The sequence below is a fragment of the Vigna unguiculata genome, chromosome 9, assembly GCF_004118075.2.
Source record: "Vigna unguiculata cultivar IT97K-499-35 chromosome 9, ASM411807v1, whole genome shotgun sequence".
Classification (NCBI taxonomy): Eukaryota; Viridiplantae; Streptophyta; class Magnoliopsida; order Fabales; family Fabaceae; genus Vigna; species Vigna unguiculata.
Window position 1 is genome coordinate 29,998,532 of NC_040287.1, and position 17,635 is coordinate 30,016,166.

General features: G+C 30.9%; 2 protein-coding genes across 3 annotated transcripts; both read left to right on the forward strand.

The window, feature by feature from the left end:
- Positions 1–1,950: 1,950 nt before the first annotated feature.
- LOC114164630 (WAT1-related protein At5g64700-like) lies at positions 1,951–7,473 on the forward strand. The gene is made up of 7 exons (XM_028049366.1): positions 1,951–2,465; positions 2,577–2,639; positions 5,686–5,802; positions 5,984–6,218; positions 6,306–6,464; positions 6,889–7,040; positions 7,125–7,473. The coding sequence occupies exons 1-7, from the start codon at positions 2,272–2,274 to the stop codon at positions 7,315–7,317; spliced, it is 1,113 nt and encodes a 370-aa protein (XP_027905167.1). The 5' UTR covers positions 1,951–2,271; the 3' UTR covers positions 7,318–7,473.
- Positions 7,474–9,598: 2,125 nt separating this feature from the next.
- On the forward strand, positions 9,599–13,753 carry LOC114164389 (uncharacterized calcium-binding protein At1g02270-like). Of its 2 annotated transcripts, none has more exons than XM_028049041.1 (10): positions 9,599–10,030; positions 10,136–10,240; positions 10,351–10,456; positions 11,214–11,434; positions 11,538–11,614; positions 11,696–11,804; positions 11,892–12,017; positions 12,455–12,562; positions 12,656–12,763; positions 12,895–13,753. In XM_028049041.1, the coding sequence occupies exons 1-10, from the start codon at positions 9,866–9,868 to the stop codon at positions 13,132–13,134; spliced, it is 1,365 nt and encodes a 454-aa protein (XP_027904842.1). In that variant the 5' UTR covers positions 9,599–9,865; the 3' UTR covers positions 13,135–13,753. The 2 variants fall into 2 exon arrangements, with proteins under 2 accessions (XP_027904842.1, XP_027904843.1); XM_028049042.1 differs by having other exon boundaries at positions 12,898–13,753.
- The last annotated feature ends 3,882 nt before the right edge of the window (positions 13,754–17,635 follow it).

Below are 17,635 nucleotides of genomic sequence, written 5' to 3' on the forward strand. Positions count from 1 at the left end.
GATTTTATATATTTATTTATATATAACAAAGAAAAAAGTGCTTACAACAACCGTACAATCCGTCTCATTTTCCTTTTATTTTAATACAAATGTTTTCCGGGAGATTATATTGTTCGAATATTATAAAATAATTATGAAAGATATTTTTTTTATTTCAAATATTAACACAAAAATATATATCTAAAATTTATATTTAATATAACTGATAAATTAAACCATTAATGTAAGTTCAGAAACCACAAAAAGTGTGATCTATTGTAATTGCTAACATATAAAAAAATGTGAGCATGTAACAATTATATAAATATATCTCTGCTCAATAATGTATATATTGTTGTATATATTATGTTGTTAGGAAAAACATATCGTTCATTAATAACATTATCATTTTTATCTCAAGAATTATCTTATTAACATATAAAAAAAATAAAAAAATTATAACATGAAAACTTCAAATATATAAAAAAAAAATCACGATCGTTGTTCAAAGACAACTAGAGAATAATCATTCTGCAAATATTTACAACACACAGAATACACTTTCAACCCTTTGACCCCAAACTCCAAGTACATCAATACTCTCCATAGCAAAAATTTAATTACACCTCACAAACACCCTACTACAAGAGTATAAGAAAAGTCATACACTAACTCAAAATGTCTTGGACTTGGGATAAGAAACATCATGGACTTAAAAACCTATTTTATAGTCACTGACACCCATTCCATAACTTATCCAAGGTGATATGAGACTTTTCAAGACGTATTATTTTCATCAGTCATACATTCTTCAACCTGATTAAAATCAACACATCTTTATTGCCTATACCAACAATTATACTCCATCATAAGGAGTATACTCACTTCGAATTAAACCATCCTAAGAATTTTCACTTGAAATTAAACCATCCTAAAAATTTCCACTTGGAATTAAACAATCTTAAGAATTTTCACTTTGAATTAAACCATAAAAAATTTTCACTTGAAACTAAACCATCTCAAGAATTTCCACTTTACATCAATATTACCACACACTTTGCATCAATATTAGTTAATGTCCATGTACAAAATTACCGCTAGAAAAATTCATCCTAGCAATCACAGTTTGCCCAACCATAAACAACCATGTGTCATAGTCATCCACTTCTAAATCTGACCAACTAGGAGCTATCACGTCATCTCCTTCTTACTCAAGCAGATCTACAACACAACCAATATTCTTCATTACATATCCACCACTGGCCTTCCACGCAGTCATCACAACAGTAAAACAAGCACCCTTCGTCGAAAACCACGCTGCCATTGCACCACCATAGCACCACGACACAACACTAGTCGCCGACGAAGCATCGCACAAGCCACTCAAAATGCCGCCACTGGAGATCTCGATCTCTAAACATTATCAAACACCACAATCCACCGCACACAATAACTCAAATCCATGAGTTACACTGTAAACCGTAGACAACTTCCTCCATGCACATGCCACAAATCGGGATTCACATAGATCAGATCTCCATCGATCACCACTCATCGGGTCACGCAAGCATCAACTCAAAGAAAAAACCATGGCCGCTATCCAAAGACAACCAAAGAATAATTACTATGTGCAAATTTTTACAACATACAAAAAAAATACTCTCAATGCTTTGATCCCAACCACACTCTCGAGAGTAAGAATTTAACTATACCTCACAACACTCTACTACAAGAGTATAAGAAAAGTCAAATACTAACTCAAAGTGCTTTTGACTTGGACTAAAGAACATCATGGACCTAAAATCTATTATATAGTCACCGACATCCACTTCTTAACTTATCTTAGATGATATGAAATTTTCCAAGACGTATCATTTTTATGAGTCCAACACAAATGTGATGTGTGAAATAGCCTTGAAAAATGTCCCTACTTAATTAATAATGCATGTATAAAATACATGAAGCCAGAAACATGGGTGACACGAGAGTTTCCTAACTTACGGTATAGTTTCTACAAAAGAAATGTATGGCATCTGTTATCATTCTCTACCTTCCAAAACTCTGCAACTTTTACTTATGCTTATGCTTTTTGTACCATGTGTGCGATCTCAATATTAGATTCTCTTTAGTTAATCTTTTTCCCTTTTTCATGAGCTAATCAGAGATAACACAAAGTTCAGTTCCTGATTCCTGTGCCAACCCAAAGAAAACCCTTTTTCTGCCCACATTTTTTGCTTGATTCTTTTCTATCTAGATAAGGAGAATTGAAAGAGAGTGTTATAGAATAGAAGAATGAAAGTTGTTAAGGAATGGTTGAAGGGTTCGCAGACTGTGCTTAGCATGTTTTTAGTGCAAGTTTTTGCAACGGGGATGCAGATTCTATCGAGGGTTATACTTGTTGAGGGCACTTTCATTTTCGCACTCATCGCCTACCGTCACGTTGTTGCTGCTGTTTGTGTTGCCCCTTTTGCTCTCTACTTTGAAAGGCAATATATATTAATTTCATATTCATCTTCTTCTTATTATATACTCTTCTGCATCTATCAACTTTCTTCCACATTTTCTTCTCACTCTTTACGATGTGTTGTCATTTGCAGAGGCCGTCAAAAGAAGTTGAAGTGGTCGATTTGGTTCTGGCTCTTCCTTAACGCCTTAGTGGGGTACGCATGCATTAATCTGCTTATTTCATTTTTACAACAAAAATCACTGAAAAATGAACACAGATATTAGCTTATCCAGTTTCTGTCAAAACTAGCTTTCTGTCCATACATAATTTCATAGCATATTCCATTGCAGTGTACGAAATTTGATATTTTCATCTTCAACACTCGATTTTTCAAGTTTTATAAGGATGGCACTGATAATTGAATGTATCTTTCTCTAATTAACTTTTGCAAATCAATGTCCGTGTGGAATTTTTTTTTTGTGAGGAAGAATCAAATTTGATGGCTGGAAATTTCTTGGTGCGTGCGTGTAAAAGAGAAACAATTATCTTTTATTCTCTTTCAGTAAATGAAACAAATTAAAAAAAAAAAACATTATTTTTAATAAATTTTAGCTTTTTTCTTTCATCTATAGCTTAATGGTAAATAATGAAGTACAGTGGACATGCATGTCTTATTCATTGTTACAATACAGACATAGAGACATATCTTATCTTATATATACAAACAGAAAATTGTCCTCTGAATGTGCCCCATTTGTTTTGGAAGTTTATTTTTTGTTAGTACCAGTTCAAAATACAAACGAAACACAATGAAAAAAAAGGAAAAAAGACAACCTTCTACTTAATTTGTCAAACCTGACATGACAACCACCCTGCATTTATCGATGTCGAGGGATAGGTGACACTAGGCACGTACCTCCTAAATCTAGTAAATAGTGCAACACTGACTTATATGGTGATTACGAAACTGATTTTTAATGGTGATTATGAACTTGTGCTATGTTCTTATTCGTTTGGTTGTGTGGTGAGAAGACACCTTTATTTTGGAAATGACATAAGCTTCAGATTTTCCAAAGAAATCTATAAACTAAGTTGCTTGAAGTCATTAGTTGGGTATCAGCAGCTTTCGGTTACTCTAATAATCAATGTTTTAATTTTTCCACGTCACGTAACTAGTGGAAATTAGGGTTTTCAAACAGCTCAAGGAAATAGAGAAATTTGGTTTAACAGATGAATATAAAAAATGTGTGGATGTATAATTATTAAATTATTTCTATTTATTTTAAAATAATAAATACCGATAACTAGTTATATATGACCGCACATAAATCCTTAAAAAATAATGAGCATATAATCCATCATTTTTTTTTTCATTATAAAATATATTTCTATCCACATAGTTTTGAGAAAGAAAATAAACTGTATCCACACATAAAGTGTTATATTTCTATCAACAACATATGCTTTCTCAATCTTATAATCTTCTTCATTTATTCTTTTCTACCTTGCTTTACAAAAAAGGTTTTATTTTCATATGTTCTTTTAAATATTCAATATTATTATTCTCATATACAGATATGTCAAAAATATTTGTACCCGCGGATATCCACGGATAAAATTCGCAATGAGTAGGAAATGAATATTAAAAATGTATACTCGTTATCTGCAGGTACATGTATTTTTGATACCCGCATGTTAACGGGGCGGGTACGGGTATCATAGTATTCGTATCCATGAATACCCGTACCTGCTAAACTTTAATTTACAAAAATACCCTTATATATATATATATATATATATATATATATATTAGTAAAAAACATTTTGACCTAATTTTTTTCTCAAGAATCCATCGGAGAAAGTGGGCTTGTTGATCAAAGCACTAATTAAAGAATTTTCATTGTGTTGAACGTCATTTTATATTTATTTTCATGATTATTTGGACTTGTATGGACTTGAGTTTGTTTGAACTTTATTTAAAATTTATGACAGTAATGTATTTTATTTTATTTGAATTTATGATTAAATACTTATTTTTTAAATAACTTTGTAAATACCCGCGGATACTCGTGGATACCTGCAGATATGAAAAAAATAGACGGGTACCCACACAATGGATACCCGACGGATATAGGTACGGGTACGAAACAAATATTTATATGGTGGATAGGGTGCGGAAGAGCTACTACCGTACTCTATCCGCCCCGTTAACATCTCTACTCAAAGGAAAAGAATATTAGCAACTTAATGGATTAGAGTATTTAGTTCGTAATTAATATAAAAATATGATACACTTAGAGCTGATGTCAAAATTGTTCAAAATTGATGTATTTTACGATTTTTAGAAATCATATTTTAGATTTTTGAAATATAAAATAAATATTTGTTTTTTATCATTAAAATTAAAATTAATAATAAATAAATGTGTTTAGTATACAAGTTATATTATAATTAAAATTTATAATAAATCAACTTGATTAAACAACATATTTATAACATATTTATGATATAAAATTTTATATTGTAATACTAATTTATTAATGTTTTTTAAAAATAATCAAAATTTAATTTAAACAGAATAAATTGAAAGAAATATATATTAGACATTATCATTTGCTTCAAGGGGGCAAGAAAATTGCAAAGTAAGAAAAAATAATGTTGAAATTTGATATAAAGTGAAATATTATTTTCTTTTTTGAGTTTTTTAGTTCAACTTTATTCTCTCTATTTTCTTTCCACTTTTTAAATACAAAAAAAAAATGAAAGTCATTATTCTATTTTTTTCCTCCATACAAATATGCCATTAAGAAAACAAAATATAAAATAATATGATTATATGGTTGATAAATTTTTTAATTGTCGTTAAACCAAATAAAATTTAAGGTTAAATTTTAAAAAGAAAAATTAATATTTAATTATATAAGAATTCATAGATAACTAATTCTACAAAGAATGAACATAATTCTTAAAAGCATTCTCGAAATAAATACTAAAAATACTATTGTTCAAGAATAATCCTTAAAAAAACAAATATGAAGATTATATTTTACAATATAAGAGTGGATGGGTTATATATATTTTTTAATTGTTTTGCATATGATTAATTTTAACAAATTCTATGAGTTTTATTTTATGATATTTTTTAAAATTTTAAGAAAACACGTTTTCATTTCGTTTTATTACTTGTTGAATAATTTGAATACATTTATCTGTTGTAATTATGATCTAGAGTTTTTAACTATATGATGATATGATCGCAGGATAACACTGGGCATGGGACTGTTCTATTATGGTCTGCGAGATACATCAGCTACTTACTCTGTCAATTTTCTCAGCTTGGTTCCTATCTCCACTTTCATTTTCTCTATCATATGCAGGTATATATACGCATATACAAAGAACATCCATTATATGTATAAACATATACTAACTGAATATTCATGTATTTCTTTCTATTCGTATGAACTAATTAATACTGATATGATATAAGAAGTTTATACAAAGGAGTTAGAAGTTTCAGTAATATGCATATGCTAGATTCTGAGTGATACATGACAGAATGGAGAGGGTGGAGTTTGGAAGATGGACGAGTAAAGTGAAGACAATAGGAGCAACCTTGTGTGTTGGGGGAGCATTAACAACTTCTCTCTACAAAGGAAACGAATTCTATATTGGTTTATCTACCCATCATTCACACACTCCAACACTTGAGTCTTCCAAACCAAACATGCTTCGTGGCACTCTTTTTTTGCTTGGTAGCTGCTTCTCATACACAGCTTGGTTCATCGTCCAAGTATTCATTCATTCCCTCTTCTTCATATTCGTTACTTTTTCTTTCTCTAAAAACTCTACAATATTGGATATTTTTCACTCTAAACAGGTTAAGTTGCTTCAAATATTTCCATTCAAATATTGGGGAACAATGCTTACGTGCATTATAGCATCAGTTCAAGCAGCAATAGTCGGAATATGCTTAGATTGCAGAAAAGTTACTTGGAGTTTAAAGTGGAATCTACAACTTATCACAATAATATACTCGGTAACATTGCTACTTTATACTTCATATACACCAATATCATATATAAATTATTAAAGCTAAACATATATATTAAATTGATGTACATGTGGTCTAAACAAATATATCCAGAGGTATAATTAACAAGTTTTTAATTAGTACTTGAGTGGTAAAGTTTATTGTTTGTGCAAATTGATAAGGTATTTGATGTTTGTGCAAATTAAAGCAATATTGTTTGAGTTTACTAATTCAACATGGTAATGCCTCATAGAAACCCCTTTATATATAATTGTGTATTAGTGTTTTTAACAGGAACTACCCAAGATTCCTTGGCTTTGATCAACTTTTAGTAATGAGAAAATGCAGTAACCTTAAGTTTTGAGAAAGGAAGTGAAGATGTGAAGTAGTATGATTCTGCATTATTAATGAACAAGGGTTGTTTGTACAGGGAACATTGGCCACAGCTGCTACGTTTTGCTTAATTTATTGGGCAATTTCAATCAAAGGACCAACTTATCCCACAATGTTCAACCCATTGGCTCTTATTTTTGTGGCCATATCAGAAGCTATCTTACTGGGTCAACCAATCAGTCTTGGCATGTATGAGTGAATGCTTTTCCTTCAATCACACGATATTTATGCATCCGTGAAAGTGAGTAATGAAAAATTGAAACTTATTTGCAGCTTGGTGGGCATGCTTTTGATCCTAACGGGGTTGTACTCATTTTTGTGGGGCAAAGAAAAAGAGACAGAAAGTATGGTTGAAGCCTGTGGAGAGGTTTCAACAGGCATGGCACGAGAGTCTCTTGGAGTTCATTCCACAGCCATGGTGGTACCAAGTATTTCACCTGCCAATGAGAAGACCGATAGAAATTGAAAAATATAAATTATTATTATAATGTTCTTACGAAGACTTCTGCTTTGTCTATAGTTAGCTTACGAATACATATACAATAAGAGTGTAACCAATAGATAGTCATACTTGGACATATCTTTTATATTTATATATTTAGATGGCTTTTACTTTATTTTGAGCCTATCTCTGACCAGACCTTATGATTACCTTATATTTAAAGACGGTAAAACGGGTTGGTCCGGCCTATTTTGGTATGATCCATTCTTGACTTATAAAAAATAAGTTAGACTCGACTAAACCATCACAAAAAAATTCAATTATAGGATAAGTTACGACAGGCTGGTAGACTGGCCCACCACCTTTTTTTTTTTTAATTTGTAACTTTAATTTTTAAAATTTATTTGTATATTAGCAATAAATATTTAAAACATATTTAATCATATAAATATTTTTCAAACTTTGAATTGATTAATTAATATTTTTAATTGGATAAATTGAAATAATTATTACATTTATATATTAATTACTCTACTATAACTAATAATTGAAACTTAGTCTGTAAGTGTTAATAATTTAAATTATGATAGTATTGCACATTTATATCTACAAAAATTTAATATAGAAAATTTATTTTTTTTATTTTAATTTTTAATTTAAAAAATATAAAAAACAAAGCAAAACGGGCCGGTGGGCTAGGAGAGCTAGTCCACCAATTTGGTGGGTTATGTAGGTTGGATTAAAACAGGTTGGGAGGTCAAAAATTACAACCTGACACAACCAATTTTGGTAGGTTAACGCACGAGTCACAACCCATTTTTACACTTCTGCTTAACTTTACATTATGGAGAAGGTAACTCCGCGTAAGAGGAAAGAGATGAGGAATTTGAATGGGGAACGACTTGTGTACAAAACGTGTAAAATGACATGTAAATCGTGCATACACTACAATGGAACATCGTTTGATACATTAGAGAGAATTTAATGTCGTTGAGTGGAATAGACTATATATTCAATCATTTCTAAAGTTGGGTGTTCCAAATAGAATCAAAGTTTCAAGAAAAGATCAATTCCAATTTTGCGTTATAATTAAGGGATAAAAAATATATTTAACCCTTAATTAATTTCTCTTCTTATGTTGGCTTTATTTTGATTTTTTTTATACCATATGTAATCATACATTTATTAATTTTGTCCTAAATATCTTTATCTTTCAAAGTAGTCCTATCCTTTCGAAGTACTTATCTTGGTATCATATATATATATATATATATATATATATATGTATATATATATATATATCCAATCTCTTGATTTCGATACCCTCAACACAATATGTTATTAATTATAAATTTTATATAGTTCTTACTATCATCAAATACCAATTTCTCAATGTGATGATCATCTCTCTTTGAAAAGAGAGAAAACAATCAATTAAAAGAGTAGTTATTTGACAGTCAATTTTTTTCTTACTTCCAACTTACACTTTGAAAAGTTATTATTTTATTATAATATTTAATTTATTTTTATTTTTATTATGTTAATTTATATCATTAAAATTTGGTATCAAATGAACGTCAAAAATAAAAGTGTGTCAAATCACCATTTTCCTAATTAAAACTTTGTTGTGTTTTTGACTTATAAAACATCATAACTAACCCGTTACTTAAAACTAAATAGAATTTGACTCCACGAATTAGTTCCCTGTACTACCATTCCCCGCATTAATTTTAGAAGTTGAAAAGCTTATACTAAAATAGACCAACTATAAATCAGTCCAATTAAACTAAATAGCTAATATAACTAATATATAAAGATTAAGTTTTTTTTTTCAATTCTTATAAACAAGAGAGATTTTTTATTTGATCTCAAAAACATATCCATTCTAATACTTAAAATAGAAAACATGTGCGATGTTCTTTCTTATGTTCACGAATTTGGATATATAATTGATTTCAATATTCTTACTCGCGAAATTGAATGTATAATTCATCATTGCCTTTTCTTATTAGTGCTTAAAATATTAATCTATGTTTTGTAATATTCTACAAATGAAATATTTTGTTTTTTAGAAAGTATTTTTTTTAACAGGAAGGGACAATAAAAAACTAAATCGACAGACAGATAGATTATTAGTTTATTATTTCATTATAGTTTGTGTGTGAGTCACATTTTTGAATTGTTGAACTCAAATATAGTGTTAAATGTTTTGAAAAGGAATGAATCGCATGATTAACGTGATACGGTGAGATACTCGTTCGATTGAGTTGGGATTGGGTTGGCAGTTAAAATGGGTTGGGAAATTCGAAAATCCCTATTTATGAGACATAAAATCCCAACGTTTTCTATTATCGAACATTTTCTCAATTCTTTTTCTCTTACTTTCTCTCTCTTCAAACCTCCATCATCATCATCATCATCATCATCCTCGTCGGCATCATCGTCTTTCGTAATCGAACCACTTCATTTGCGGTTAACGTTTTCATCATCGTCATCGGTAACATAGGAAAATAAGAAGAAAGGCATCTTCAGGGGCAGGTAGCAGCATTGGTGGATTGGGTTGGGACGTAGAATGAGAACGGATAGGTGGGCTAAGAGCATGGGAAGGATTTCAAGGTTTGGGGGTTTCTCAGTTGCTTCTTCTAAGGAAAACCAACAACAACAACAACAACAACCTACTATTACCTGCACCACTTTTAACATTCTCGCTCCCATTTACAAGCGCATCAACCATGAGGTTCTTATATTTTTAACATTCTCAATAATACCAACAATGTTAATCAATCACCGTTTCAAAAGGGTAATCTCAATTTTCAATTTTTTTTCTTTTTCATGGAAGCAGGATCCGAGTTGCCGCGAGAGCGACTACAGAGCGTATTGGTTGGCGAGGAACCACAGGATATTGGACTGGTTGTTGAATGAGATGTCTTCAATTATCTGTCTTCAGGTTTGCGTCGTCAAAAACTGAAATTCATTGCTGGGAGATGTGTTATTATGATTATTATTATTCTGTAATGGGTCGAAAAGCTAATCATTACGTGGGTTTTACTTTCGCAGGAATTTTGGGTTGGGAATGATGAACTTGTTAATTTGTATGAGAAGAGACTTGGGGACGCTGGTTACGTTAGTTTCAAGCTTGGAAGGACAAACAACCGTGGGGACGGTATGATAATATATAATGCACGTTGTCCCTCAATTCCTATGAAGTCTATTTGGATTTTTTACAATCGGTTTTGTCGGAATTTTGTCGTCTTCTTTATTTGCAATTACATGCTGTTTTCTGAATTTAAATGGGTAGTTATCTCTTTTTCAATGGGACTTTGAGTTAACAATCCAATATTATTGTTGAAACATTTAATACTTTTCCGCCTCATTTAAGGTAACCTGCATGCCATTATTCTTCAGAATATTATTGGAAAAAAATACATTGTTGATACTCTTAAGTGACAGATGAATATTGCAAACGTATCAAAATAAAATGAGACTGAAGGTGTATTGTTAGATTCTTCTTAGGCTGAAATGTGTACTAACATTGTGTTTTCTCTTCGTAATTATTATAATTTTGATAAGTCTTTACGTATTCATTAGACATGAAGAATGATAGAAACAAACTTTTCGTTCTTATGTGAAAATTCAACTCAGAGAAGCGAGTCCTCCCATTTGGGATCAGATAATAATTTGTTCGAGTTGGCAAACTGGATACCACAGAGAGTATTTATCTAGAAAGGGAACAAACAAGTAAAATTCTTTTGAAAGGAAAAACATGTTCTGTTTTTAATTTTCTTCTGAATACAAGTTTCGTTGAGTACTAATACGGCTTTCATAATGTGCCTAGTTTGTTCCTCCATAACTGCCACTTGAAGATTTTTGTACAAACTAAGAAGTAGAAATTTTGATATAATTTCCTCCGGGGTCTGCAGGTCTTCTAATAGCAGTGCTAAAGGAATACTTTAATATTTTTAATTACAAGGAGTTACACTTCAATGACTTTGGAGATCGTGTGGCTCAGTTGTTACATGTTGAACTAGGTTCTGCGTTTTCACAATGGCGAAGCAGTAATATTAGGCAGGAGATTTTGATTGTTAACACTCACCTGCTATTTCCCCACGATTCAACTCTATCCCTTGTACGACTGCAGCAGGTATCTAAGCATATCAACGTGACATCTAATTTAAATCTCAAACCAAATATCAAGTTTGGTGTCTCGCTTAGACTTACACACGTTACTATTTTCTTTTCTGCAGGTTTACAAGATTCTTCAATACGTAGAATCATATCAGAATGATTTTCAACTCAAGCCAATGCCAATCATGCTCTGCGGGTAAATTGGAAACCGATTTCCATGTACTTTTTTTTCTTAATAGACTTGAATCATGGTTTTATTTACTGCTTTTTATTTCAGTGACTGGAATGGAAGCAAACGTGGACATGTCTACAAGTTCCTGAGGTCTCAGGGATTTGTATCATCTTACGATACAGCACATGATTACACTGATGCAGATGCGGACAAGGTCATAAATTACCGCTGTCTAGTGTTTTCTTTCTTTTGTGTAATGTGCCAACTGCCAATCACTTGCATTTATTTTAACATTGTGCAGTGGGTTAGCCACCGCAATCATAGGGGAAATATATGTGCTGTTGATTTTATTTGGCTCCTAAATCCTGACAAATATCGAAAACTACTAAAAGCAAGTTGGAGTGAAGCAGTGTTCGGTATGTTCAAGGTAAATCATAAAATAATCTGACTGGAATTTTTGATGAAAGGTGTTTCCTGTAAGATTTAAATATTATTTTCTTTAAGCAAAAGTAGAGTTGGACAGTTAGTGAGGCAAAACATTCATATATTGGACAAGGATTCTGATTAGTTGTACTCTCCTAAACGTCAATACATCTAATTGGTGTATTAGTTAAACTTGTTAAAAGATAGTGCCAGGTGTAGATGTACATTATATAATATTGTGGAACAGAGAAAGCAATGAGGTAGAGTTTGTTGTAGAGAATCTGTATTGCTTATTACACGTTGTTAGGGTAATGATGTTTTTTCTATAGCTCCATTTCAGTGCAATTTTACTTATCAAGTCAAAGCTAGCACCTACCTCTACTTTGGGTTTTTTTCTTTCGTGAAACAATTGTCATTGACCATAAATTTCTACTTTTTCAGTATTTGGTACGGAGAGCTTCATTGACTGAGAGTGATGCATTTGCCTTTCTAAAGGCTGATAATGAAGATTGTATCACCTATTCAGGTTTCTGTGAAGCACTTAAACATGTATGTTGCTAAGCACTGTGAAATTTCCGTCCATGCTGGTCTCGCCTGAGAAATAATAATCCTGATGGTTGTGGGTTTCTTCATTCCATGCAGCTCAGTTTAACTGGTCATTGTCATGGATTAAATGACGAAGAGATCAAGGACTTGTGGCTCCAAGCAGACGTAAATGGAAATGGTGTTCTTGATTATAAAGAATTCCTGGTAAAGTAATCGATACTGAAATTAGTTCTTGAGATAAATACACCACTATTGTGAATGATTATAAAGAATTCCCTTTTATTATTTTTATAATCTTTTCTTCCTTGTTTGGTGATACGATTGGGATGATGCAGCAGCAGATCTGGAATTCAACAGCTCCAGAACAGAGTGATGAGAACAAAATTGGGGAGCAGGATGAGGTTGTAAATGATTCACAGGAACAAACAATTGGTTTCTGTGTAAAAAATGCAGTTCTGTTTCCTCCAGAGGTGGAGAAAGGTAGATGGCCTGAAGATTACTCTCTTTCTGATCATGCACGACTCACTGTAGTGTTCTCGCCAATAAGAATGCCATGCTCCCAGTTGATTTGCTAACAATACGCTCCATTTTGGCTATTCTTGCTAATGGTTTTGGAATTACAGACATGTGTACATAAGGAATGGGCGAAGCAGTGGAACAAGTAAGGAAAGATTCAAAAGTTCTTTTCTGGGGAGATTTTATAGAGCCCTGTGTTGTGATGCTGCACCATCATTGGCCAGAAAGTGCTCTCATGCTAATCATCAAGTACCACTAAAGTATCATCTCTGGCATTGCTCCTCACCTTTGCAGTGAGCAACACTCATCACCCAGTTTGTTTTCCCCATTTATTCTTCTCCGGTGAAAGATTAGAGACAAAAGGAAGAAAAAGAAGAATGATCTGTATCATAGTTGTGTATAGGTCCTAGGTCCTGTTTTTGTAGTTTGATAAGATGCACCGATTCAGACACATTGTAACATTTTTTTTTTCCCCTTGATAGAGTTGCCATGAATTCAAACTGTACAGAGTTTGATAAATTAGTTTCACACTTTCACTTGTAATAACATAGGTCCCTTCCCTCCTAAGAAGGTAAATTCTTTGAACTTTATAGTTTGGAAAAGTTCAGAAAAAAATTTACAATCACTCAACCTCCTAAAACAGACTTAGATTTGTGTATTAAGCAAACATGGTTAATCATTTACATAGAGCCTCTATGAAAAATATTTACATGAATAATATATTTATCTAATCTATCGAGTGAAAAATATATTTACATGAATATTCGAGAGTATCATAAGAGTTTTGGTGTAAGGGGCTATCCTTGAAACCGATTCGGTGACATGTATGCATGTGAGTGAAACTAGATTGCATGCGGCTCTTTCAAGTTTAAGATGAGTCTTTGTATACCAGTGATATGTAGGGTATGTATCACTAATATGAAATTGTTCTTTGTGTAAAGTAGTACAACCCATGAGAGTGCTTGTTGGTAAAGTTTGAAAAAGATGAAAAATATTAAGCATAGGTAAGAGAAGCTAATTGTTTGTTGTTATCTTTGAGTTTGATGGTCTCCTTGTTGTGTGATTTTCATGTTGATGATTAAATGTGATGATGTTACATGTTTGTTGCCATAATGATTTGAGAGTTTTGATGATGTTGCATGTTTGTTGTATGGTTAATTTGATAAAAGTGATGATGTTTTGGTTTAAAGGTTTTTTTTGTCAAAAACCTTATATTTATATGAGATTTTTGAGATGTTGAACAAGTTTAAATTCTTGAAGCATATCAACTGAGTCAAGAGGTTATATTATAAGTAAATCTTTAAATTATATGAAATCTTTTAAGTTTAGAAAATAAATACAAAACACCTAAATAAATGAAAAGAATCAACTGATATAATTGAAGAATTTATATAGTTGTGCACAAAAAACTCTAGATGATATGGCGAGTGTGTGAATTTGGAATTATTTGGTTTAAAGTAATTTATTTTAGAACTAGACGATGTGCTTTTTAAAGGTTAAAAGAGGGAGAAAACGTAAGTAAAAGCCAATCATACAAAATTGATGTACTTATCAATTGCAAAGTAGAGTAAATAATGTATTTGTTGGATGAGCCATCCACTTGCTAAGCGAGAGTTACAATTTAAAACCCAGAAAGAGCTTCAAATGATACACTCATTGGGCAAATCAAATCTGTTAGACAACTTAGTGGATTTAGCTCCCACGGGTTTGAGTAGTTAAGTGAGTGGTGTTGTAACTTAGCGGAAAATGTTTTGCCAAAATGTAGAGAGCTCAAGGTGGTTGGGGCGCTAAGCGTGGTATGCATTTGCTAGGCAGGTCAGTTCCATCATTGAGCAAAAATACATTTGTGAAAATCTAGAGAGCTCAAAGGAAAGTGGACCCTAAATGAACTAAGTATTGGTTGGATTATACACTCGCCACATTATACCTTCTTTGGACAAGTATATATGATGATCTCATTAGGTAAGAACGAAGAAAATTCTTTTCAAAATGTTGAAAACTTTGTGATGAGATGAAACGAATGAGAAGTGTTAGGTTGAGTAGAGCATGGACACGAGGTCCTAATCTACTATCGATACATACATATATATATATATATATATATATATGTGTGTGTGTGTGTGTGTGTGTGTGTGTGTGTGTGTGTGTGTGTGTGTGTGTGTGTGTGTGTGTGTGTGTGTGTATTGTGTATGTGTGTGTGCGACTGAGTAGAGCTAGGGCATGAGGTCCTAATCTACTATTGACACACACACACACATTCATGTTTTGTATGTGTGGGGTTAAGTAGAGCTAGGACTAAGGTCACAATCTACTCTGATGGTTAAATTGTGGTGCGTGTATGTAGGGTTTTTGAGGAGGAAATGTTATGTAATGTGATCATAAGGTGTATTGAATGATCATTTGATAATTTAGACTCTACTAAATTTGGACTCACATAGAGGAAGAATTCAGGTAATGAGAGTTGAAACAGGCTCTTGTAACCTAGTCTAAAATATGAAAAAATATTATGTCTAGTAGGTCGTAAAGAATTTACCCTATCATATGATTTTATGACTTAGCCTACAATGTGAAAAAGGATTGTGCTTAGTAGGTTATATGAGTAGGACTTAGGTTTTGAGGGCAAGTAGAGCTTGGGTTGTTTTGCCAAAATCTATTGTTGAGAGCAGATGATAGGTGCAAAAATCTCAGAGTCTTTTCAATGCACAAATCTTTTGGAAGTTGATCATGTTATCATGAATAAATAATGTTGTTAGATTATTATATGCATTGTTGAGGAATGTAATAGATAATTTGTTGTTATATATTTTTATTAAATTAGCTTCCTCTATCTTTTATGGTTGTAGTTTTATTTGCTATGATTGTGTGTAACATGAAAGCATACGACAATGTAGGTAGGAGTGCTCAACGATGAGAAAATTGAGAATTGTTTCTTTTGTATAGAGTTTTGTATATGTATGTAATATTTACATTCCTCTCGACAATTTATGGAAATTGTAAATTTATTTTGAAAATTTTTAAAGTTCATGAGGATTGTAAATATGTTAATAATATAAAAATTATCCACCAATGAAAAAGCATGTAGTAAACGTATTAAAGGATTGCTCATTAGATAATATATCTCTAGACAAATAATACGACAAGTATGTAAACATGTAGTCAAAATAATGTGATATCATGCGAGGAGTATTACAAATGGCTTAAAATTAAAAGTAAGAATAAAATTATATCTTGGTTTAAGTGTATAATTTTAACTTTTATATTAACTTATTTAATTAAAATTAAAATTTAATTATTTAACTAATTAAATAGTTCATCTATATTTTAGTAATTAATAATTAAAATAATATATATATATATTACAAGAAAATATATCATAAAAAAACTAATTTTATTAACCAAACGCTAAAATAAAAATTTATTAGTTATTAAAATAGTCAATATTATAAATAAAAAATTATAATTGGTCGCTGAATTTGTCACTAATTAATTAGAAACTAATTTATAAATCAATTCCTTTGATAGCCAAAACCTTGGTAACTAATGTTTACCCATCAATTTTTTTTTGGTAACTAAAACCTTGATAGTTAAATTTTAGAAACCAATTTAGACACCATTTATAATTTTTTATTTATAATAGTGATTATTTAAGTAACCAATAAATATTTATTTTGTAAATTAGTATCTAAATTGATTATTATAGTAACTAAGAACTTTTAGTCACTAAAATTGATTGTTAATGAAATATTTTCTTGTAGTAATATCTATATATGAAAAACCAATGAACCAATTACAGCAATAATAATTAAAAGGGAGTTATTTTTCATTGTCTCCTTTATTTTCTTGTAATCTAATAATTAAGATAAGTTAGTACGTAGAATATTAAATTATAAGACTAGATACTTAAGATTAAATTTACTTATGTAATATCTGATAAAAAAAAACAAAGAAGATGAAAAAATGATTCAGTGATGAAGGAAGTCGTTGAATTGAAGATGAAAATGGTAAGTAAAAGAGGTGAAGATATGAAGGTTGGCCTTGTGTCAATCCTACAATCCACATGCTTTAGTTTCCATTATTATTAAAGGTATTAAAGTCAGATTCTCTAACCCAATGTTTCTTTATTTTTCTTTCATCCTTTTTCCTCGGAAATCGCAAAGGAAGAAAAAGCTGTGTGAACTTTAATGTTTCGGTCAATCCTTAACAAAGATAAAGTTGTTATTTCCTTACTTTTGTGGTTAGAGTTTGGAAGCACCTTAAATCGGTTTCATAATATTTTAATTTATTATTTTAATTATTTTTAGATTATTATATTATATTATTAAAAAAATTAAAATAGATAATTTAAGAATGATTAGAATGATAAGAGTAAAGAAAAAATTAAAATATCATTATCTTTGGGGTTATTTTTTCCTTCGTATACTCTCTCGGATGTAAAATTATTTAAATGCAAATTATTTTTTAATAATTAAGTTTTAACAACTTTTTTAGATAATTTTTTTAATTAATTTTTTATTTTTTATTTTTTAATATTTCAAAATTACTTAGAAAACGTATAGTTAA